Here is a 23,162-nt window from a genome sequence, read left to right as displayed (position 1 = left end):
GTGAACTTGTATCCGGCTCATAGGCCCGAGCTCCCCCCCCCCCCCCCCACCATCTCCATATAGCAGGGGCGTAGCCAGAAATTTCGTTCGGGGGGGGGGAAACCAAAGTGACAGAACAATGGATTTGGCCATCTTTTTCCCTTTTTTCGGTCATTTTCTCACATTTCGGGGGGGGGGGACCAGACCCCCAAGCCGCCCCCCCCCCGCTACGCCCTTGCCATATAGTATTCTATCAGAATTATGGATTGGTGCACCTCATCCCCCCAAATAATTCTCAGCCCCTTCCAATATTTCCAATTACTTTACGCCTGTGCACGCAAAGTGATTTTTCTGTCTCCTTTATATGGCGAACAATATCCTGTCTACCAATTCACAAGCTTACTCTTAAAAATTCTAAGCAGATTTCATTTTCATTAGCGCCCCCCCCCCCGCTTCTGCCTTTTAGGTCCCCTGGGCAGTACCTGGCTGGGCCTATACGTTAAGACGGCACTATAGGAAACAAGTCCTGAAGGGGGGATGCGCAGCCTTCTCAGTGCGCGGGCGGTGATTTGCAATGAAGCAAGAAATTGGCGCACCTATATCGTGTTGTGTGTGCAGGCACCAATGGGTGCTTTTTTCCCCTTTTTTTTCGGGAACACCCTCTGGGTCAGAATAATTAGGAGAAATAATTTCAGCAGTGTGTGCTTTTGGTGCCCATTCTATTTTCTTAACCAGGGCTGGACAAATCGCAAAAAATCTAGGCACCAAACCAAAATGTTTTTACCCGAAGAAAAAGGTCCAAAAGAATGCTTCTTTTGACTTTTTCAAGGCATTCTGACCTTCTTTCATATTGGCAGATAGGCTGCTATAAATTACAAACATTTTGTGCTGCTCTCAGCTTGAAATTTATTTACTGCACAAAGAAAATTTTAGCTGCCAATACCAATTTTTTAGTCGCCATGGTGACTTGGCACCTGGAATTTGCCTAGCCCTGTTAACCCTTACAGTGGCATTGACGAGATAACCTCGCCTGACTTGATGCCTTCTATTTCGGCAATTACGAGATATCTCGCTTCCTTAATACCCTCTTATTTCAGCATTGCCGAACCAAGGTGCTCGGTATAGTAAAATCTTTTTTTTTTTGCGAACATGTTTTTAATCCCCCCTCCCCGCCCCCGCAACTTGTCAGATCAACTGCCAGTGCGCGGCATCTGTTTTTGTTCAAAATTTGGTGACAGTACAGAAGAGACTGTTTTTTCTTAGCATAGGAACATGCGTGCTGTATAAATAAATAGAAAGGCCATAGTATTTAACAAGATATTTTCCCGAATGAACTTGGGGTGTGATATGCCTCCTCGTGGTGCACCCTGGGTAACGCCAAATCTATCGCAATTCATTGTCTTCGCATATTTGTGCTCATATCCTTCACTCAATAATAGAAATATTTTACGTTTTTTGAATTCTTAGTATTTAAATTATTAGGGTAAAATGTATCGGTTCACTTTGATTTGTAATTTAGACTAATCATAGCAACTGTTAGAATAGTTAGCTTTTCTTCACAACAGAACTATTGCTCATTAATTTTACATATACATGAAATTTAATTTTAGTGTTTTAATTCTTCAAGTAGTTCATAAAGAGATAATTGAAATTTTCTGCCTCGAGTTGGCTTTCAATAAAAGTTGACGTACGTAATTCAACTTCTTAAATATTTAAATGGCTGAAAGAAGCTAGCCGATAAAGGCAAAACTTGCCAATTTCGACGAATAAATGCAAAAATTTGAATTTTTACCATTTTTCTGCGAAATCTCGATAATTTACACTTTTACACTTATGCTGCGCTCATAGTGGAGCGAAGAGTTACGAGTTACAAGTATTGAGACTAGTAAGAAAGAAATGGAGGAAGAGATGTCCGCTCATAATAAAAGAGGAGGGTGATAGAGAAAATGACCGGATGGGTTCATCGGATGGATCATCATTTTCACACCCTTACATTTCAGAACTCTGAAATGTAAGAGTGTGAAAATGATGATCCTTATACAGAAGAGGGAAAGAAAAAAAGGAGAAAAAGATCAACAGCAGATGATATGGAAACAACAGGATTGTTCAAGTCGCGCACCACGCTGAGTGGCCCTTCTCTCTTTCGCCTAGCTTCTCGAGTACGTGCGGTGTAGAACAAAACAATACAATTGTTTTCGTCGCTAGTCTCTATTATGCATTCTCGCGTGCCCCGTATTCTCTCCTCACTATGTGCACGGCATTAGACGTCGCTAATTCTTTCGTGTGCTTTCCTAAGCTATAATTGATACCTTAAAAGAATACGAAATTGAATACTCTCAAGTATGTATATAGGGCCTAGTATCAGACTCCACGGGTTACTGAATGCGTTCTTCAACTTATTAAAAACACTTATTGGTGACAGGGGCCATTCAAGTATTACGTCAGCATCGATGGGATGGGGGGGGGGGTCCCAATTTGCTGACTTTTGATGACAAGGGGGGGGAGGGGGGGTTTGAATGATGCTTACGTCATCAACCACCCTTTATGAAGATATGAAATATTCTTGATGGCATCTTATTCGGTGCGCCAAAAACGGAAAAAACCTTTCTATAGTTATTGGGTACCTGAACTAACATTCTCTATTGATAAATCCCCTACAGAGCCACTTTAATGATCTTTACATGTTTCACGGATCCTTCAAGTGCTCTGGAACTGTGCCACGCATCACTCAAGTGATCCGTAATTATGCCACGGGTCACTTAAGTAGTCACTGGGAATGTTCCGCGGGTAAACGAGTGATGTAGAAGAGATACGAGTTATACAAGTATTGGGACTAGGAAGAAGGAAATGCACAGGGGTGGAGGAAGAGATGTCCGCACATAATAAAATGTAGAACCGCACTGAGTGCTGCTTAAGTGCTCTAAAACTGTGTCCACATGTCACTCAAGGGATCTCTAAATGTGCCACGGATCGTTTAAGTGTTCTGGAACTGTGTCGCAGGTTACTTAAGTGATCTTTGAGGCTTACTTCAGTGATCTGAAAATGTGCCACGGGCCGCTTAAATGCTCTGGAATTGTACCACGGGACACTTAATCGATCTGTAAATGTGCCGCTTAGTTCATTTTTACAAAATTGGTTTTGAGGGGGCAAGCCACATCAGATAACCTCCAGGGCCACATTTGGTCTGCAGGTCAAGGGTTTACCATATATGGCTTAAAGGGTGGGTCGCAATGAATTTGATAAAGGGAAATTTTGAGTTCTCCCCCCTTCAAATAGCACTGAAATTAACAGAAATTGGTTATAATAACATATAAAAGGTATATTTTTAAGAAAAAATAATGTTTTGCATTAAAAAAATAATTTTTTTTTCGTCTGGGGGGGGGAGGTGCACGCGCGAGACCCCCTACGCCCCCTCCCGTCCTGGGTACGTTTCTGATCACACCAATATGCGTTAGGAGGTACGGGCAGCGCTGACGAAATTTTGCAGACAATGGGGGGGGGGGGTGTCAGAGTTTTGCTGACTTGCTAACGGGGAAGGGAGAGGGGGGTCAAAAATGGCTAAAAACTTGCTGTCGTAATACTTGAACGGCCCCCACAATATTTTTGTACTACCAATGCTGAACGCATGAACTCCATCTTGTGGGTGATGTATTATTACTCTTCCATTAAAGAGTTCATAGAATTTAATTCTGTTGTGGCCAAGAGACGAGACGAAGACAACTTTTATTTTGCGCTCAAGGAAAATGAAAAGTGCGTATTCGAGCTACTTAAAAGAAAAAGTATCACACAATTGCCAGCCAAACTCTTCCCGACGCCTGTAGTTGACCAGGTGGTATTCGTATTTCAATAGCTGTCATTTACCTGAGTGAATGTATGAAACATATTTTTGTTTTCCTCCATGAATATGGAGACGATATCTCCAGTATTTTCCTTTAAAAAAGTTTCACAATGAAATGCTAGCTCATAAAATACTAGTTCAACTAACTTTCGTTTCCGAGTTCTGTACAGAAATTATGTAACAAATAGACAATTTGGAAGGACTCAAACTGTCCATTCGAGCCACTGAGCTATAAGTAAACTGAACTTATAGAATCATTTACTTATAGCTCAGTGATTCGAGCACATTTTGCGAGGTTAGTCAGTAGACTTGAAATCTTCTCTCGAGTGCCAATTTCAAGGGTGTTTTCACGAAAAAACAAAGAATTTTGACAAATGACAAAATCACATCCAACCAGTGACACATTAACACATGGGCCCACCGGGCACGGCCTGGAGGCCTCGAATGCAGAGGGGTCTAATGAAAATGAGATCTGGTTTATATAAATTTTCGAGAGTAAGGTGGTGGTAAACTCATTTTAGTTGGTCATTTCTAGCAAGGTATGGGGGGCGGGGATGTCTCAGGAAAATCATTTTGCCCAGGCACGCATGATGCTCTTAAGACGACTCCGTATCCAAAGCGATAAATGAAGCTTACTAGCGTAAAGGCAGACTATATTCTGTCTGTCTGAGGCAGTGACAAAACCTAAATCATCTTAGAACAAAGATTTATTACTGAGAGAGAGCTTGTCGCTAAAATACTTCTTTTTAATTTGAAAATTGTTGTTTTTTTTGTGCGTGTGAGAGCAAATGCAAAATTTTTGGTTTGAAATACTTTTTATTTATTTATTTTTATTACATTTTTTCATTTTTTTGCGAATAAATGCAAAATTATTTTTTTTTGCTAAATTTACGTATTTCTATAGCTGGTGTTGGCACAATCGGTTCTACAAGGGAATGACTTCACGCGTGATGTCAGCTGGTACAACACCTTCTGCAACAGAAAGCATCAACGGGAAGGGGAGGGGAGGGGAGGGAAGGGGAGGGGAGGGGATAGGGAGGCTCTTCCCCCCCCTCCCCCGACGATCAAAAAAATTTTTTTTTTAAATTAAAATTTCGGAAGAGAAATACCTTTATGTGTTATTACAATCAATTTCTATTAATTTCAATGCTATTTGAAGAACTAAAAATTTCTTTTTAATAAATTCATTGCGACCCATCGACGTATATGATATTGCATACGTCCCTTGGCCCGCGGACCAAATGGACCGCGTGTGTAAATGTACTAAGTGGCACATTTACAGATCGTTTAAGTGACCCGTGGCACAATTCGAGAGCATTTAAGCTGCCCGTGGCGCATTTTCAGATCTGAAGTAAGCGCGTGGCACATTCACGGATCACTTAAATGACCTGTGACGCAGTTCCATAACACTTAAACGATGTGTGGTGCATTTAGAGATCCCTTGAGTGACATGCAGCAGAGTTTTAGAGCACTTAAACAGAACCCAGTGTGGTTCTACATGACTCAAGTTACCCGCGGCCCATTCCCAGATTACATAAGTGATCCATGGCACAATTATGGATCACTTGAGTGACGCGCGGCACAGTTCCAGAGCAACCACTTAAGCGGCCTGGACACATTTCCAGATCACTCGAAGGATCCGCGGAACATTTAGAGATCACTTAGATTAGTGGCTCTATAGAGGACTTATCAATAGGAAGAATGTTAGTTCAGGAGCCCACAAACTATCGAAAGGTTTTTCTACTTTTTGGCGTACAAGTAAGATGCCATTAAGAAATATTTCATATTTTCATGAAGGGTAGTTGATGACGTAAGCATCATCCATCGCCGCTCCTCCTTTGTCATTAAAAGTCAACAAATCGGAACCCCTCCCCCCCAATCGATGCTGCCGTAATACTTGAACGACCCCTTATACATCCAATGGCTATTTACTAGACATTACGGCACATATTAAATCACACGCATCCTGAAGCATATAGTACTTGCCTATCGGACCGGATAAAATTCTCAAAAGCACCAAACTGGTCCACGTGCATGAAGTTTGTGTGCACCCTTTTTTCATTATTTTCGGCAAAACTTTATTCCCTGATGTATCATTAAAAATTGATAAGCATTCACATGAACTGAATTAGAAAATTAAATTTTTTTTTTTTTTCAAAACTGAAAGTACAATATCTTTTAGTTGTTTTTTTTTGGAATTCCTGGAACAAAAAGTCTGATCAACGACACAAACAGACCATAAAATATTCAATGCATGATGCGAAATAAATACACAATCACAAAGAAAGGATTTCATAATGTTGCAACAGCTTTTTTTTTCCACCACGAATTCGGTCACGTGGTTTTTTGTCAACACTAAACGAGGTCAATGAAACCAGCGCTTAGAATGGAAAAAAAAAATGTTTCTCTCTTATTTTCAAGCTTATCAGTCAACAAACACACACTCACATAGTCGCTCGAAGGCTTGACGTAACCACGACGTCTCGATAGGCGAATTACATATTTAAGTTCCGAATCTCACCCAGACCAGACCCCGAAGCAAACAAAGCCATGCTCAAGCGTGTTGTGAGCATCCACACCCGTGCAGCGGGTCGGTTTTTGTTTGAACAGAGCCGCCCCATCGCCGATTTACCGTCGCCCATAACCGACCCCGATGTCCATTGCACTAAAGTAAGTGAATTCGTTTTAACAGAATAAATAAATTAACTCGAATAAAAGGAGGTCATATATTTGAAAAATCAATTTTCTCATTGGTAGTGAAATTATGAAAATTATCTGGAGAATATAGTTTGTGGAAAGCGCAGGGCATGTTAACCGATACGAGAAGCGAAGATGAATGCGTCGGAATTATATGTCTATATATAATATGTGATAATAAAAAAAATACAGGGTGTCCCATAAATTCGTAAATATTTCAAAAATTCATAAAAATTAAAATAATTGGTGTATTTGAATGCGGTTTGCGAAAAAATTCTCGCGAAGAGGGGATTTTTTTCTTTTGGTACAGAAAAAAAAAATTAGTTCGAATTTTTGTGAATATGGGGCGCTGCATGAAAGAAAATAACTGAAATACGGAAAACGGAGTCATATAAGATGCAATGTATACGCAGAGACACATTTACGGTTTTGCCACCTCTGGGATACACGAACTTAGCCACCTTTCTCCCATTCTATAACTAGACTAATTTTTAGACTAAATTCCTTGACTACTTTTTCCTCAAATTCCACACCTTATGCTGTAATTCCCACTCCTGCGAGTACACGTGCCACTAAGTCACTCTTTTGGTCACTCCCATGTTCACGCATACTCCACGTCACCCTTTTAGTCATTCACATATTTGCACACTGTTTTGGTCACTCACGTGCTCACACACTCTCTAAGTCACTCTTTTGATCATTTACAAGTATACACATGGTCTATGCCCTTTTTTCAGTTCATAAACATTCTTTCACGCCCTCTCTAAGCCACTCTTTCGTTCATTCACACGCTTGTCCACGCTTTAGGGCACTCTTTTGCAAACTCTCTAGGCCATCGTTTTGGTCTCTCACTGATCTAGTTCCTTACTGCCTCGGCGGAGGCTTATTTATTTAGGGTGATACAAATTTTGCCGCCCTTCTTCCATTCTACAGTCGAATCCCGTTATAACGAACTCCAAGAGACCGGAGAAATCACTTCGTTATAAAGGAATTCCAAGTTTTTGTATTGTTTCTATGTGAACTTATCTGGTGGATGAGAAAAGTGTTCGTTAAAACGAGATTTTCGCTATAATGGTATTCGTTAAAACGGGATTCTACTGTATTAATTCCGTTGTCCACTCATTCCTCAAATTTGCCACTTCCTCTGAATTTTCCGCCCTGGGCAGCAAGTGCAGAGGAGCCCGCTAAGCTCACTTGTAAATACGCCGCTGTGTGTACGATTAACATTGAACGACAGGACACACCCCCGCTTCACATCTCAGAAGCCCCGTTCGCATGTGCAAATATTGCGGTAGCATTGGGAGTGCTATAGCACCCGCTTGACGACTTTTTTCCTTCGTAAGGAAGGAAATGGAGAGCAATCATTGGTGAACATTCTTGAAGCGGGTTTTAAACCCGCTTTTCTATTTCCCCATGTGAACGGGGCTAGAGAGAGAGATATCGAAGCGTTCCCGAAGGAGGGTGTATCCGGAAATTTATTCATTTATGTGAAAATAACAGGCAACGTTATTTCATATATACATTCGTGTTCAATCACTCTTGTCGAGCTGGTTTCCCTGACCCTCTATCGACAAAAATTTGAACTAATTTTCCAGAAAGAAATCCCCCTTCATGTGAGAATAACTTTTTCGCAAACCACATTTCACGTATACCAATTCTTTCAATTTTTATGCATTTTTGAACTATAGTCGAATCCCGTTATAACGAACTCCAAGAGACCGGAGAAATCGCTTCGCTATAACGAAGTTTCATTATAAAGAAATTCCAACTTTATGCGTTGTTCCTATGTTAACTTATCTGGAGGATTAAAAAGTGTTCGTTAAAACGAGATTTTCGCTATATCGGTATTCGTTAAAACGGGATTCAACTGTAATTATGAATTCAGGGAGGCACCCTGTATAGTGGTACACTCTCATTTCTCGATCCACCGGCACCACAGTGGTTCCCGACTTCGAGACGCAAATGCGAGCAACAGGCCTACAACGGTACAACTATTCAATCGCCACAGTTCACTCATAGTTTGAAACACTTATGGCAGATGGCAGCACTACAACAAGAATTACACAGATAAAAGAGTTCACGTTAGGTACATAACACATCTTCCAGCATGGCCCAGGTCTTCTTGTTTTCTGGTCCGCGTCCACCTGCTTATACAGTCGAATCTCGTTTTAACGAATACCGATATAGCGAAAATCTGGTTTTAACGAACACTTTTTTTAATCCCCCAGATAAGATAACATAGGAACAATGCATAAAGTTGGAATTCCTTTATAACGAAATTTCGTTATAGCGAAGTGATTTCTCCAGTCTCTTGGGGTTCGTTATAACGGGATTCAACTGTATAAGTACTATTTTAGTGTATTTTCAAAAGCCGGGGTGGGGGCACGCCCCCCCCCAAATGACGAGCATGTGTAGGCACCCATTTCCGCATGATTTTGCAGCAAATTTGTAGAGTAAAAAACCAATAACGTGTCTTGAAAAAAACGAGTGGGAGTTTCGAACATTTGTTGGAAAGCCGTCTTGCCTCCGACTTCATAGGGTCCCCCTTTTCAGAGTGCCCTCCGATAGTTTCGGGCATTGGTTTAACTCGGAGGAATATAAGTTATGTAAATTGTATATAATAAGTATTATAAGTTGTTCTCTGAGACGCCCACAGTCAAACATCCCATTATAGTTAGAGGATTTGTAAAGGGTGCGCTTTTTTCCCCCCTCATAATGGACGTAGATGGTGCTTATGACTCAAAAACAAGTGTCCGAGTTGCACTTCTTCCGATTCTGGATTTTGAGAGCGCTCAACTCAAAAAAGTGAACACAGTGAACCCCGCAAATAACGTTCTTACTAACGTTTTCCCGCTTAGTACGACTTATTTTCGTGGTCGTAACTCTCATCGGGATTTCTCGCTTATATTTTTTCGTGACGGTTTTTTGAAAACGTTATACAGGGTGTTCTGTTAATGGACCGACAAACTCAGAGGGTTGTTGCATCAAGAGGAATTGCAACGTACATGGACTGCCGGACCCTACTCGGGCCAAGCTCACAACTGCTGACCCGGACAGTGAAAGGACGTGGGTTTGATTCCTCCCAAAGGCAGTTGATTTTTCTCTCTTTCCAAAAATTCATCTTCGCAACAGCCAGTTGTAAAAACCTTGTATGGATAGCTGGATAGCGGAGTATGGCCTCCAAGTCTTCAATACGTACATTTAATATTTTAATTTTTGTTCTCTGTTGAGCCAATAGAGGGCACTAACTTTCCAAATGAAAAGTAAAAATCTTAGGCACTGTAATTAAATTATTTTTGATGTCTGATTTACTCGAGAAGCTTTATTAATGTTGATCCTTCATCAGTTTTCAACATACAAACTATACTAACGTTGTAAAACGGCGATTACGACTTGCTCCCCGTATAATCGGATACCTAAGCAGGGCTGACTGTATATATTTTTAGGACCTTCAAAAGAGACGGAAAGAAGGTCATGGTTTACGAAAGTGACGACTTTTAGATATTTAAAATGCTCATGTATTCACTAAATTGGCGAGAAATTCACAGCTGGTTCAACATGCAAGAGATACTATGTACATATTTGTACACTTATTCAAATACACACGCAGACGTAACTCTGTTTATTTCTGCGAATAACTAGGTCTTTTATTATTCAAAACAATAATGATTGCTCTACTTTTTTTCTGTGGCACAATTAGTATCAGCTCATTCACAACTGATTAATTAATGATCTAATTTTGTTTCAGATATTTGTTAACAATAAATGGCATCAGTCGGCATCCGGGAAAAGTTTCCCGACGGTCAATCCGGCAACCGGAGAAATCATTGCTCATGTAGAGGAAGGTGATGAGGTAATGTATGACTTAGTTATCTACCATATAACAGCATAATAGCCATCTATGATGACGTATCAAGTCAGGGCTACGGGTCCCAAGATACGCTGATTAGATGTTGACACATTAACGTTCAGAGCTCCTAGTTACTGGGTTACATCAGATTTCGATCCTATTTAAGCTTTAAACTAGCTTAAAATTCATTTAAGATGATTAGATGGAGAAATATTAACATATGGGGGGAACAGATCTGTCTCAGGGTACCTACATTCCATGGTTCGACGCTTCCTGTATAATATATAATATATATATAATGTATAATAGATAAATATCGATCATTTACGGCCACACTCGTGTCCAGCATGACTCAATACGTTCCAAGATTGGTCATCGGTGAGTAGTGTGGCCGCTCCACCATTGGCAATGACCATCAAATGTAGGAGGTTGGTCGAAAAGAACGACGAGGATCTTCCAGCCTAAGTCGCCTAAGTCGAAGGAGCCGCCTTCCCTCCTGATCTTCCAATTAGTTTGGCCACACACAATAACGCCAACAGTCACAACACGTGTTGGCGTATTAAATTGTTCTGGAGGCAAATATTCGCCAAAGAACGTTGAGTCAGGCTGAGCCAGTATGTAGCCAGCCTATGCCACTGCTGATTTGCATCAGGGTAAGGCAAATAATGGAAGCAAATATTTGTGAGGATGACTATTGGGCCAGTTGTCACACGAGTGTGGCCCTAGATTTACCAGAGTTTCAAAACGGTAACTGTTTCTTAATTTCTTAACCCATTTACATGCCAGTCCGTATCATCATTCATCGGTAACGAAACTACTTTTATGTATTGGGGGGGAGGGGGGGGGGAGTTTCCCGATCGAATTGCAAGTTTTTTAGTTTTTTTCTTTACTTTTTTTTCACATTTGGCGCAAAACGGCCATTGGCCTGGTCGGACAATTCCACTCAGGTAATATGGACAGTAAGCATTTTGTGGACTATTCTGTTCTAGGTGATAAGAGACAGTACAACTTTGCGGATTTTTCCGCGGGCAGATGTTTTTTAGACCTTAGACATAAATACAAGCTGGACTTTTTCAGTTTTGAGCTTGTATTAACGAGCGATGCAGATGAATCGATTCAATTAAAAAAAACGACTCGCTCAAAATATGAATACTAGGTGCCTGTAGGCTACTTGTCATTCCAGGTGGTGGTCAGTTTAACTTTGTTTTCTGTCGTTCACCCATTTAGAAGCAGTTTTTTCTTCAAGAAAAGTCTTGCCACAGCAAAAAATCAGGTCCACAAAGAGAAAATTCATTCCTTAATTCACATTTTCTTGCCGATTTTTCCCTTCTGCTTATGGAGATAGGTGGCGGCACTATCTGAGCACATAACACGCTCAGCCTCAGATATAACTACATTTGCTTACTGTTTATAGTGTCCTTTTTTGAACTAATGTGTCATTACAAGTTCATATTAATTCTAAAATACTATATTATTATTATTACAGGCAGATGTAGATAAGGCAGTGAAAGCAGCTCATGACGCTTTCAGATTCGGTTCCCCTTGGAGAAGGATGGACGCTTCAGACAGGGGTCGGCTCCTCAACCGCCTGGCTGACCTTATTGAGAGAGACCGAGCCTATTTGTCAGTAAGTTACGAGAAATTGTTTGCTAGTAATTTCAATTTCACAGGTGAATATCTCAAACCTATGTGGCTTAGCAGCCTAAAATTGACTGTTCTAAGAGACTTTCACACTAGGTTCGATGTCCGTTTGCCACTCGACGATGTATACGGCCGACGTTTCATAATGCAACAACGTATGTGGTGATAATCTGCACTGAGGATATCAGGATACATCGCTGAAGACAATATGTTCTTGGGGGTTCTCCTCAAGTCAGTCGTATCTATGATGATCCAAGCTCGTCACTAATCCAGGCAACTGAGCATTTATTGAAATGTCCGTGGTAGGTGTCGGAATTGATGTCGAGACCTGGCTTTAGTAGACGTCCACAAATATGATACTTCTAGAGGCCTCTTCTATATCCTGTCCTCAGTAGATATCATTAGGGGGTGTCGGAAGTGTGTCGAGCGGTGCTCAAGCATCCACACCACCTCCGGCTCCAACACCACAGGCGTTATCCTATAAGATAATTTATTCAGTATCCCTTTGTACAGTATGTGTGGAGAATGCAAATGCCACTGAATTGTGATAGGGATGACATTGGTGACTATGGCTCTTATTGCTCGACTCACTCGCGCAGTCTTTTTCTTCTTTTTTTTGGATATTCTAAGCCTCGCCATAACCCACTGCTGCCAATCCGGCATAACCATGGCCATCTGAAGTTATGAGTTCACCTGGACATCTATACGCTATGATTTTCGAGAGTAATCATACGAATTGGTAGGCACTTTCAGCTAGGTAGGAGGCCCCAAGAACATAACTTTATCGGAAGGCCCACGGTTCTGACAGCAGTAAACCACATCATTACAAGATGAAGGTTGATACCGCGTCTTTAAAGGATATTCTGGTGGCTCTAGTACGAACTTTCTCGACTCGTAACGTCATCGAGTTCATCCAGAAGGCATCTTTTGTACTCAGCTTGAGGTCTCAAAATCCAGTCAAAAATGTCTAGGAATGAATGCATGCGACTCTCTAATGCAATTAGGACGAATCTAATAACACTAGGACTGCAACTGGGGGCGTGGGGTTTGGTGCCCCAAAGCTGATCCAGGAATGGCACTGGGTTTCTCTCTTTTTTTCCGTTAAAAATTACGTGGGGGAGGGGTGCCGAAATGGGTATCGGGACCCGGGATGACACTGTTAGTTTCCGTTTCTAGTTGCGGTCCTGATTAATACGGTTGATGCTGATATTTTGGACTCCGACATTCAGGGGTGTGTGTATATACTTTTTGCAACATATTTATAATATAAATGCAATAATAACAACAATGCAATCAAAATCTTATAAATGACGTAGATGACGCTATACACAATTATCGAGTCACGTTTCATCGACATAATCCAAGTCATATTCTGTAACTATGATCGAATACCCTTCGATATTTTCGTGGATGACCAAGCAGTTTCAACCCATTACAGCCAATTACAATAGTCCTCATAGGGGAAAAAAAAAGCCGAATAACGAGTTATATCGAGACATTTAAGTCACTTCAGCGAGTGTCAAAGATTTTTAAAAAACAAAGATCATTAACAAAATTTATACCGATTTCCCCGATATAACGTCGCTACAAAGCTCTCTTAATTATGACAGGAGTAAAACTATAGTGAACAACAATGATTGGTGACTTTTTTTGTTGTTATTATAGTTTAAAAGCTGTGAGATGAATAGCGGCGCTGCATGTTTTTCGGATATTTTCCTTTCTTTAACGAGTACAATGTCGTTATGAGGTAATTAATATGAAAATAATCGAAAGCTTGTTATTTAGAAGAGAAATGCAATTCCTTGTGACATTTTTTTTTGGAAAATTCTTATTAGCTCAACTGGCAATAGGGATCCTTGTATCTGATAAGGTTTTCACGCCTGTCATTCAACGGAAAATAGCTCTTGGTATTGAGTAAAATCTTAGTCGAAGTTTTTCCAACTCTTATTCTTGGTATCATCAGTGTATATGCTGGACTTGATAAAAATCTCACGCTTAGATTGGTCACTGTGCTCTTCTGCACAATGAAGAGCACGCTATTTACTGTTGGAGTTTGCAAACGGAACGACTCTGGCCCCCATATTGATTTGGCAGGATCAGGGTAATTTGGTACGTCGATCTTCCTTCCGACCACAAAATGTAGAGGGTTTTACGCGCTAGTCAAACAATGTAGCTATACAAGTTCGGCTTAACGTATTGGTATCTTTTCTCTCCTGTTATATAGCACTTGGGGTCGTCGGAAGATTTTGATAGCAGATTCTCTGAGCAGAAGAGGGTGAAAACCCCCCATCTTAGTCAATATTCGGTTTTATTCGAATGTATATGGTCGTAACTGCAGACATCTCTGCTTCACCTAACATGTGATTCCCATCCCCCATGTTCTTTTAACATACCTGTTGGTTTTGCAGATGTACGATGGATGGCCACACGTGTGAACTGTATTCTGTGAACTTTTCTACTTGCGATACTAGATTACCAAAACCTCCTCATTAACAAGAAGAACCTGCAAATTAACCTTGTACTTATTGTGGCCTGGCGGTCAGTTGCAACGAGAGAACACGGAATTAAGTTGCAGATTAATTACACGGATGCCCGCCCATGGTTAAGACCCATATAATTAGCCATTTTACGATCACGGACGAAATGTTTTGTCAATGATCGAGTTCTCTGTGTTTTATTTCCTCACTCCTCACCATTGCGAGGCTTTATTGTAACCCTATGAACCGAAGTTTTTTTTTTCTTCGCCGTTCTTTCCATACTCCTGACAGTGATTTCTTTTCCTCACATATAATGAATCTTCCTACTATATACGTGCAAGAGAGAGAGAACACATAGGGTGAGGGTGAAAAGAAACCTTCTGTAATCTCTCTTTCTTTTATCTACTTATCTATTATACTGTTTAACTTCTTTTCTATTTATTTCCTCTAATTTTTTTCTTTCCCCTTCTTCCTTTTTCTAATTTGCGGTTACATTAGGACAAGGTTGCCGGATTTATCGTTGATATGTTAAATGGGGATCATACAAATTTGTTGCCAAATGCCTGTACGCGAAAGGGGTTAAATTAAAAGATATCCAGGAATGCAAAAACAAAGGGAGGGGGGTGTTCCCTCGTTCGTGTAGTGAGAGAGAAGAGGCTATTGAAATTTTTACATTCCCTTCTCTCCTCCACAACTACTCTCATATGAGGAGAGAGAGGCTATCAAGTTGAGTCGGAACCATATTGAGGAGCGCGATATGACCCTCTTCGTTCCAGAGTCAACAGCAGAGAGGACGAGTTGGCCGATCAAATAACTCTAACCCCGCCAACTACTGGAACTTTTCCGTAGTTGGTAGCACACACAGTAAACTTCAACAACCAATCAACCTGATCACTGCACAGTAACTAATCAAGATCTATTGTCGAGCTGAGTTTGGCTTTGCCTCCAGGGATTCTGGTCAATCAAGATCTGTTAATGCCCTGGACAGCTCCACTTAAGTCTAGCATATTCACTGATGATGCCAACATTTTATAGTTAAAAAGGAACACCCAAGTGACAACTAAAAACATACGACGGACCTCGTGGCCCGAAAAACTACAACCATCATTGAGAAAGTTCTTGATTGTAAATAAATGACTGTTCGTTTCAGAGTTTGGAGACTTTGGACGGCGGCAAACCGTACAGCGATTCCTATTGCATCGACTTGACGTTGGCTCTGAAAGCTTTCAGGTATGTGTACGACAAGGATTTAAAAAAAAAAAAAAATTCAATTTCTCTCTTTTCAACATTCGAAATATTAATTGCCACCGTTTCCGTAGGTATTACGCTGGATATGCAGATAAAATACACGGGAAGACTGTGCCCATTGATGGCGATTATTTTTCTTTCACCAGAAGGGAACCAGTTGGTGTCTGTGGACAGATCATACCCGTAAGTGCATTTTTCCTTGGCCGCCTTTATTGTACCGACAGAATAGTTTCAGAATATTTGCACATACACCCTTCCCGAAAAATTTCTGGCTACTGTCCTACCACAACGAAAGGATTTAGATTGTACAGGGTGCACACAAAGGACTCCCTGATTTCAAAATGAAATAACTCGGAAATGGTGATCGATAGAGGAATAAAACAAGTGGTATGTTTATTTTGAAAGCCGTAAAAAAAATCTAAAGTTTCAAAATTGGGCGCAAATGTTGTTGATAGGTGGCGCTGTACTCTGTAGACGCGGTACGGATTCCGAGAAATAGGCTATAAAACGTTCTTTGCAAGCAGTCGTTACAATCATTTCATAATCGATTGAAAACGTTCATCTTTCGCAGCACAGAGAATGGCGCAAACGATCACTGCAGAAGGGTACGTTGCGATTTTGGAACAATTTGTCGCCTAGGTTGGAGGATCGACAAGGCATTTCGTGTTCCATGTCAAGATGGGACCCAACCACAACGTTTATACCTTTCTTAAGGAGCACTTCGGGTATAGAGAGAGATTCATTACATTGAACTATTCCCACATTTATTGGAACAGGCATGGATTTGCCTCCATACTCACTCGATCTTACCCCCTGCGACTGCCGTCTGTGGGACAAATTGAAGAACTGTTATCCGGAACAATCCTGCAACACGGGGCGAGCTTCAAGATTCGATCTGTGAGGCACCTGTTCCCATTTTCTTTTGAGACAACACGGAGGGTGACTGAACATTTCATTTTTCGTGTACGCCCTCTCTGTGCTGTGAAAAGTGCACAACGTGAATCGTCATATGATTACAACGACTGTTTGCAAAGGATATCATATAACCTATTTCTCGGAATCGGCACTGTGACTACCGAGTACAGTGCCACCTATCGGCAACGTTTGCAACTAATTTAAACTTTTATCAGATTTTTATGGATTTCAAAATAAACATACCACTTTTTTTATTCTTCTATCGATCACCATTTCTGAGTTATTTCATTTTAAAATCAGGAAGTCCTTCGTGGGACACCCTGTAAGCGCATGCCTGATTAGATAAGTATCTCAATCAGGTCGATGTAGATTCGAATGAGTCGATTAAGTCGTTCTGTTCGTGCCTTCAATCACTATTTACTGCTTGTTTCTTTCAATGTAGTGGAACGTTCCATTAGTCATGCAAGCTTGGAAACTGGCCCCAGCGCTGGCCTGCGGCAATACCATCGTGATGAAGCCAGCCGAACAGACACCATTGACAGCACTGTACGTGGCGGAACTCACGCGGGAAGCTGGTTTCCCGCCTGGGGTAGTGAATGTTGTTCCCGGATATGGGCACACGGCCGGCGCAGCTATTGCCGGTCACCCGCTGATCAACAAGGTCGCCTTCACTGGGTCGACCGAGGCGAGTCAAATTTATGATGTAATTCAGTGATATAGGTGATGTACTTACTACACAATAGAAAAATTGATGATAATGACTAATCTGTTTGTCTCGGAAGGTTGGCCAAATCATAATGGAAGCAGCAGCGAAATCAAATCTGAAGCGGGTTACGCTGGAACTTGGAGGAAAAAGCCCAAATATAGTTTTCAAAGATGCCGATAGTGAGTACTGACGTGTATTGTACCATTGCAACAACACGCAGGCAAAATTCATTGGACTATGCTCGTAGTGAAATAGGGCCGAGCCAGAGCCGTCTTAAGAGCATCATGGGCCCCCGGGCCGTGCCCGGTTGGGTCCATGCGTTAAGACAGCACTAGGCCGAGCTCAGTGTGATGCGACTTTAAACCTATTTGACGCCATAAAAGTGAAGCCAAAAATGCTGGCGAACACGTTCACTGGCGAAATGAGTCTACGGAAATAATCGAGTGCTTTTCAAATGTCTTCATTGTAGGAGCCCGATTCGTACATTCCGATAGATATTTTTCATCAGTAAAACGTAACCGCTGTCAGTGACGTGGCAGGCCCAAGAAATTAACTGATCGGGACTAGAATTCTGAAGTGTATTGTGGAAAATAACTGCCAAACATCCTTGTCAACGATCGAAAAGGCCTCCAGAGTAAGTTCGGATGCATAGAAATAGCAATAGGGGATGTTCCCACACGGGTAAAAAAGGCTTACATCCAGGAAGGGACAGAGCCTGGGTCGCGTTTGGTTTGATTTTCATGATTGCGCCGCTGCCACAGGGCCGTCTTAAGAGCTTCATGGGCCCTCCCGGGCCAAGTGGTTTTTCTGAGGCCTTACCTTGTAAATTCTAGAAAATTTCAACCCGATCTCATTTTTGTGAGGCCCTCTTCTCCTGAGGCCCCCGGGTGGGCCCATGCGTTAAGACGGCACTGCGCTGCCATCGAACTTATCGCACACTCTTCGACGATGTCGCTGTTTGGCATGGTGCAACCAACACCACGTATTGGACAGTGAAGCAGCCCCCCAAAAAAAGTCTTGGGTAATGATGAGTCATCACGATACATGACTAGCACAAGGATGGATCAGACTGATACCAGTGAATAACTAGAATGGCGTATGTGTTAAAAGTGGAATTCGGGGGTAATGGTGTAATGTTATCGAGATATTTTGGGACGATTTTTGGTTCACCGCGTGAACCAAATAGGGCCATTTCGCGTCGGTGGAAACGTGTAACCATAGGCGGAGATTAACTTGAAAGTCTGGGGGGAGGGGCACGATGATGATGATGATGTCAATTCATATATACATTATATCAGTCGACTCCACCTTTGACTCCGGGGGGGGGGGCAATGCCCCCTACTTCCCCAGTATCTACGCCCATGCGTGTAACTTAAACACACTATGCGTTTGTGTTTTCCTAGAGTGGCGCATCAGCTCATGGTGGCTATATAGTATACGGCCCCGCCATCAGCGATTCTCTTGTCTGCATGCTCCGGTTTGAAGGGAAGGGAAAGAAAACAAAAAATGAAGAGATCTCTCTCTCTCTCGGCGAAACGCACGACGAACTTGACTCCTCCAGAAGCAGTTGGCTAATCACGCCCGACGTAAGCTAGACGTATTTAGCTACGTTGAATCTTGAAAAGTAAAGCTGATAGAGAAAAACTGTTTTCTCATTTGAAATTAGCTAATTAGCATACCACACACCTGTGACAGCAGTTTGGAATAGGAAGAATAGAGGTTCTTTTGTAAGAAATGGTGCCCCTGTCCATAAAGCACGGAAAATTTTATAGTGGATTGACGAAGTGCGTGACTGACTTTCCTTAAAGAGTCGTAAAAAAATTCATCACAAGTATGCCAAAAACTTGGCAGCGAACCTGCCAGAAGACGAGTGCTGTAATAGGTAACAAAAAGTTCGATCAATATCGTATAAGATCCGGTGACGTCGGAACCGATAGCAATGTATGCCCAGTGACTTTTGGCAACACAGTGTTCGTACGTATGTAAGATTTGTCTCTCTCTCTCAGCCGAGTTTCATTTAATTTCAGTCGAGGAGGCAATCCAAGCTTCTTTCTTCGGTGTATTCTTCAATCAGGGCCAAGTTTGCTGCGCCGGAACGAGGATATTTGTCGAGGAGGAAGTGCACGACCAGTTCGTGCACAGATGCGCAGAAATGGCTAAGAACCGTCGTATCGGGAATCCATTCGATTTGAGCACAGAACAAGGACCTCAGGTACAGTTAATTCACAAATATTGAATCGAGACTGCAATAAGTATGAAATTATCATTAATTATTTTTTCATCCTATCGACTTATTTTGTATGCATAGATCACTCAAGAACAAATGAGTAAGATTCTGAACCTCGTCGAATCCGGGACTAGAGAAGGAGCGAAACTGGTTTGTGGAGGAGAGAGGCTAGGATCCAGGGGATACTTCGTCAAGCCGACCGTCTTCGCTGACGTTCAAGACGACATGGCCATTGCAAGACAGGAAGTATGCCAATTACACGAAATTTTAAATGCTATGGTCATGTACACTACTACAGCTCAACTGCACACCTCGTAAACTTCACGTATATCAAAATGATACGTATCGTTTAAGAAAAATCGATCGCATTTTAAAAAGAAAAGCCCTTTTTTGAATTAAGTCTTTCTGCACTTGATATCCAATCAAAGCCGGTCTTGTATACTTAGTGAGTTAAGAGAAATAATCTTTGTATTCCTTGCCTTTTCCCTTCAGATTTTCGGACCGGTGATGCAGATCCTGAAATTCCGAGACGTCGACAAACTGTTAGAAAGGGCCAACGACACCATGTACGGGCTTGCGGCTGGTCTTTTCACGAAAGACATCGATAAAGCCATGTACTTTTCCAATGGTCTACAGGCCGGAACAGTCTGGTATGAAATTCCATCTGCACGGTATAGCTCTCAAGGGAATGCCCAATGCAATACAAATCTCAGCGATTCTTTACATGATATGCAATAATCGTACTTAGATTTGCTGATTGTTGACTTCAATTGCTCTCTCTATCTCTAGGGTCAACTGCTATAATGCTTTTGGCATGCAAGCACCTTTCGGCGGATTTAAAATGTCTGGAATCGGGCGTGAAGGTGGAGAATATGGATTGGAAGCATACACTGAAGTCAAAACCGTGAGTAACTTTGATATCATTATCTAAATGCAGTAAAACAGCACTGAAGGGCCAATCTATAGGACCGATTTCTTTGGTTCAGAGCTTCCCCCATCCCTATCGTAGCAATGGGTTTTCTGAGGAAAGCAGGGATGCCTTCTCTAAGAAGTTTCACTGTAATCTGCTTTCTTATATACACATAGAGATTAACATGTAATCAGACACCCTGTATGCATGTCAAATTCGAAAAACAATTGATATAAGTATAAGTTTAAACAGACAGACCGCTCAGAGACCATCTTGGGACGGTTTGTGCTCTTTACCAAAGGGACCACAGAATCACAGTTCATCCTCTGTGAATTATCACCACACAACCCCATTTTTCATCATCTGGAATTTTTCTCCAGTTCACCTCAATTAAGGGACTATCTATGTGAAAAACTTAATGATCCTATAGGTCTTTATACTATTAAAAGCCTTAGTGCATATTTTCTAAATTTCAACATGTAAAAATCATATCAAAGCATATATGGGGCACTGTGGCCTAGGTTGATCAGACATATCTGCACAATGTACAAAAATACATCACATTCATAACTTTAACTACGTATATTTATCGGAATCTTTTCTGATGATGTTTCTACTGCACAAAAGTTTCCATGCAAAGTGGCCAGTATGCAAACTTCAGGAAAGACTTGGAAGAAGAGCCTTTTGAAATTAGCTATTAGTAGGTTCCAGTCTAATTGTCACAAGTCTGAATACAATGACCATATGGTGCAGTAAAAATAAATTATAGTATGTACAGTAACTTTGACCATCTCTACAAACTATCCTAAATACTGTGAAACCTGTATGAGAGTGAGAGAAAACAGAGCATCAAGAGACTAAAATAGTATTCAGTTTTGGACAGATTTCTGTTTCATAAAAATGAAAATCAAAGCATTAATCGTTGAACATATACAGGCTAAATTTTGATTCCTTTTATTGATCTGTCTCATACAGTGTCCGCCTTAGGGTTTCACTGCACTTTGAATTTACAATAGCATATAACAGTTCTGATAACATTTAATTTTGTTTTTGTTGATATTAATAAAATTTGTATGGTATTAGCTGTGTTGAAACTCTTACTAATGCACTAATGAATTTTTGACTCTTGAAGCAAATTATTTTTTTTTCAAGGTGACAATGAAAATACCAGAGAAAAATAGCTGAAAACGTCAGACAGGACAGGAAAAAGTTTATATATTTGTCTTCTAATTAAGGCAATGAGAATAACATTGAAAGCAAGGCAATGCATGCACATGGGAACACAGTGCAAACTGTTGCGGTAATTGCTAATATTTAAAAAAAAAGTTGGATCTTCTAAAATGAAGCCTCTTTATGTACATAAAAATATTATACAAACATGAGTTAAAAACTCTTTTCATGAGATATTTCTTCCCTTTATATTTTTGTTTGGATATATACCTAGATGTATATCGCATTTCATGTAAAATTCCATTCACTTTAGAAATTTTTCTTTGTGTAATTCAAGTGGTTTGTTATGGAAGCTTACTGATTATAGTGGAAAAAACAAAAAAAGTGTATATTCATGTTTGACTGTTTTTGTTTACTTGCTTGTGTTTTAAAATTAGATGCTGTGTGAAAATGACCCTATATATGTTTAAAGATTGATTTTCAACCTTTTTGGCTTCATGGCAAATCTTAACTTATTGCTGAAATTCTGCAACATGCTTAGAAATATATTTTGAAAATGCCATTTATATATTAGTTTTATATTTATGTACAATTTATTAAATTAAATATATAATTTTCATTTATAATATTTATATTTTAATTATACATAATTACTAATTATAATATAAATGTGTGTATAATTTTTTTCATGCAATACTAACAACCTCTGCACATCACACCAGTTGTATATTTTGATAGTTCTAGGCATTAATCATTTGGTCATTACTAATTTCATAATATACAGTAAAACTCTTTTGCAGTCACTGGCGAGAAAAAAAGGTGATCATTAATCACAGGTTTGAAGTGCGTACTTTTATTATACAAGGGGAAATTATCATTTCACCACATCTGAGGGGATGTCCATTAAGAGGGGTTTTACTGTATATTCATATTGCATTGGCTTAATAAAATAATTTTCATAGATTAAAACAATCATTTGAGTAGGGTGTCTGACTGGGTATGTACAAAAACTGCAATACCAAGAGGAATCAATTGAATTTATTGTGTCACACACAGCACCTTTCCAAATATATATAGTCGTAATTTATCTCCAAAAATGTATACTATTCTTTCGCAAGAGGCTATACAGGTGTCCCTCACTTTACACGATTAACTGGTTCTGCAAAAGTTGCATAAAATAAGTGGAATTTAAAAAGGAGAAAAATAGGGATTGGTTTTCTTCAGGATTAAAAAAAATTGAACCCATAGCAGAGAAACTTTTTTTTAAAATTAATTATTCAGACATGAATAAATTCTGGGAATTTATATATTAGGTATATATATATATATAACATGAATATAAAAGTTTTACTTTTTTTCAGTCTTCACTACTTCCGATTGATTCCAGTGAGCATGAATATTTTTCTTTCCTGAAGAGGCAGATAACTATTTTAGGTGAAAGTCTAAATTTGGATGACAAGTAGCATTTTTAGTCTCCTTATTTTAATAGTGCACACACAAAGCT

At 40.4% G+C, this 23,162-nt stretch overlaps 1 protein-coding gene across 1 annotated transcript; it reads left to right on the top strand.

Annotated features, from left to right (window-relative positions):
• Window positions 1-6,247: 6,247 nt before the first annotated feature.
• Window positions 6,248-22,057, top strand: LOC149088697 (aldehyde dehydrogenase, mitochondrial-like). Its single transcript, XM_089249006.1, has 12 exons — window positions 6,248-6,487; window positions 10,263-10,367; window positions 11,851-11,991; window positions 15,633-15,712; window positions 15,802-15,913; window positions 17,088-17,330; window positions 17,428-17,530; window positions 19,379-19,563; window positions 19,660-19,824; window positions 20,071-20,228; window positions 20,368-20,482; window positions 21,641-22,057. The coding sequence occupies exons 1-12, from the start codon at window positions 6,368-6,370 to the stop codon at window positions 21,671-21,673; spliced, it is 1,560 nt and encodes a 519-aa protein (XP_089105132.1). The 5' UTR covers window positions 6,248-6,367; the 3' UTR covers window positions 21,674-22,057.
• Window positions 22,058-23,162: the final 1,105 nt, after the last annotated feature.

Source organism: Pholcus phalangioides, unplaced genomic scaffold (genome assembly GCF_987345545.1).
Source record: "Pholcus phalangioides strain wild (caught in Gottingen) unplaced genomic scaffold, Ppha-v1.0 ptg000003l_1, whole genome shotgun sequence".
NCBI classification, from domain to species: domain Eukaryota; kingdom Metazoa; phylum Arthropoda; class Arachnida; order Araneae; family Pholcidae; genus Pholcus; species Pholcus phalangioides.
The sequence above is the reverse complement of the archived record's forward strand: the minus strand, read 5'-3'. Positions and strand labels throughout refer to the sequence as shown.

What these genes read in the sequence shown, in the direction of transcription:
- LOC149088697 (XM_089249006.1), top strand. Translation starts at nt 6,368, where the DNA reads ATGCTCAAGCGTGTTGTGAGCATCCACACCCGTGCAGCGGGTCGGTTT. An exon ending in CCGATGTCCATTGCACTAAA is followed by an intron (nt 6,488 to 10,262) that starts GTAAGTGAATTC and finishes ATTTTGTTTCAG; the next exon opens with ATATTTGTTAACAATAAATG. An exon ending in ATGTAGAGGAAGGTGATGAG is followed by an intron (nt 10,368 to 11,850) that starts GTAATGTATGAC and finishes TTATTATTACAG; the next exon opens with GCAGATGTAGATAAGGCAGT.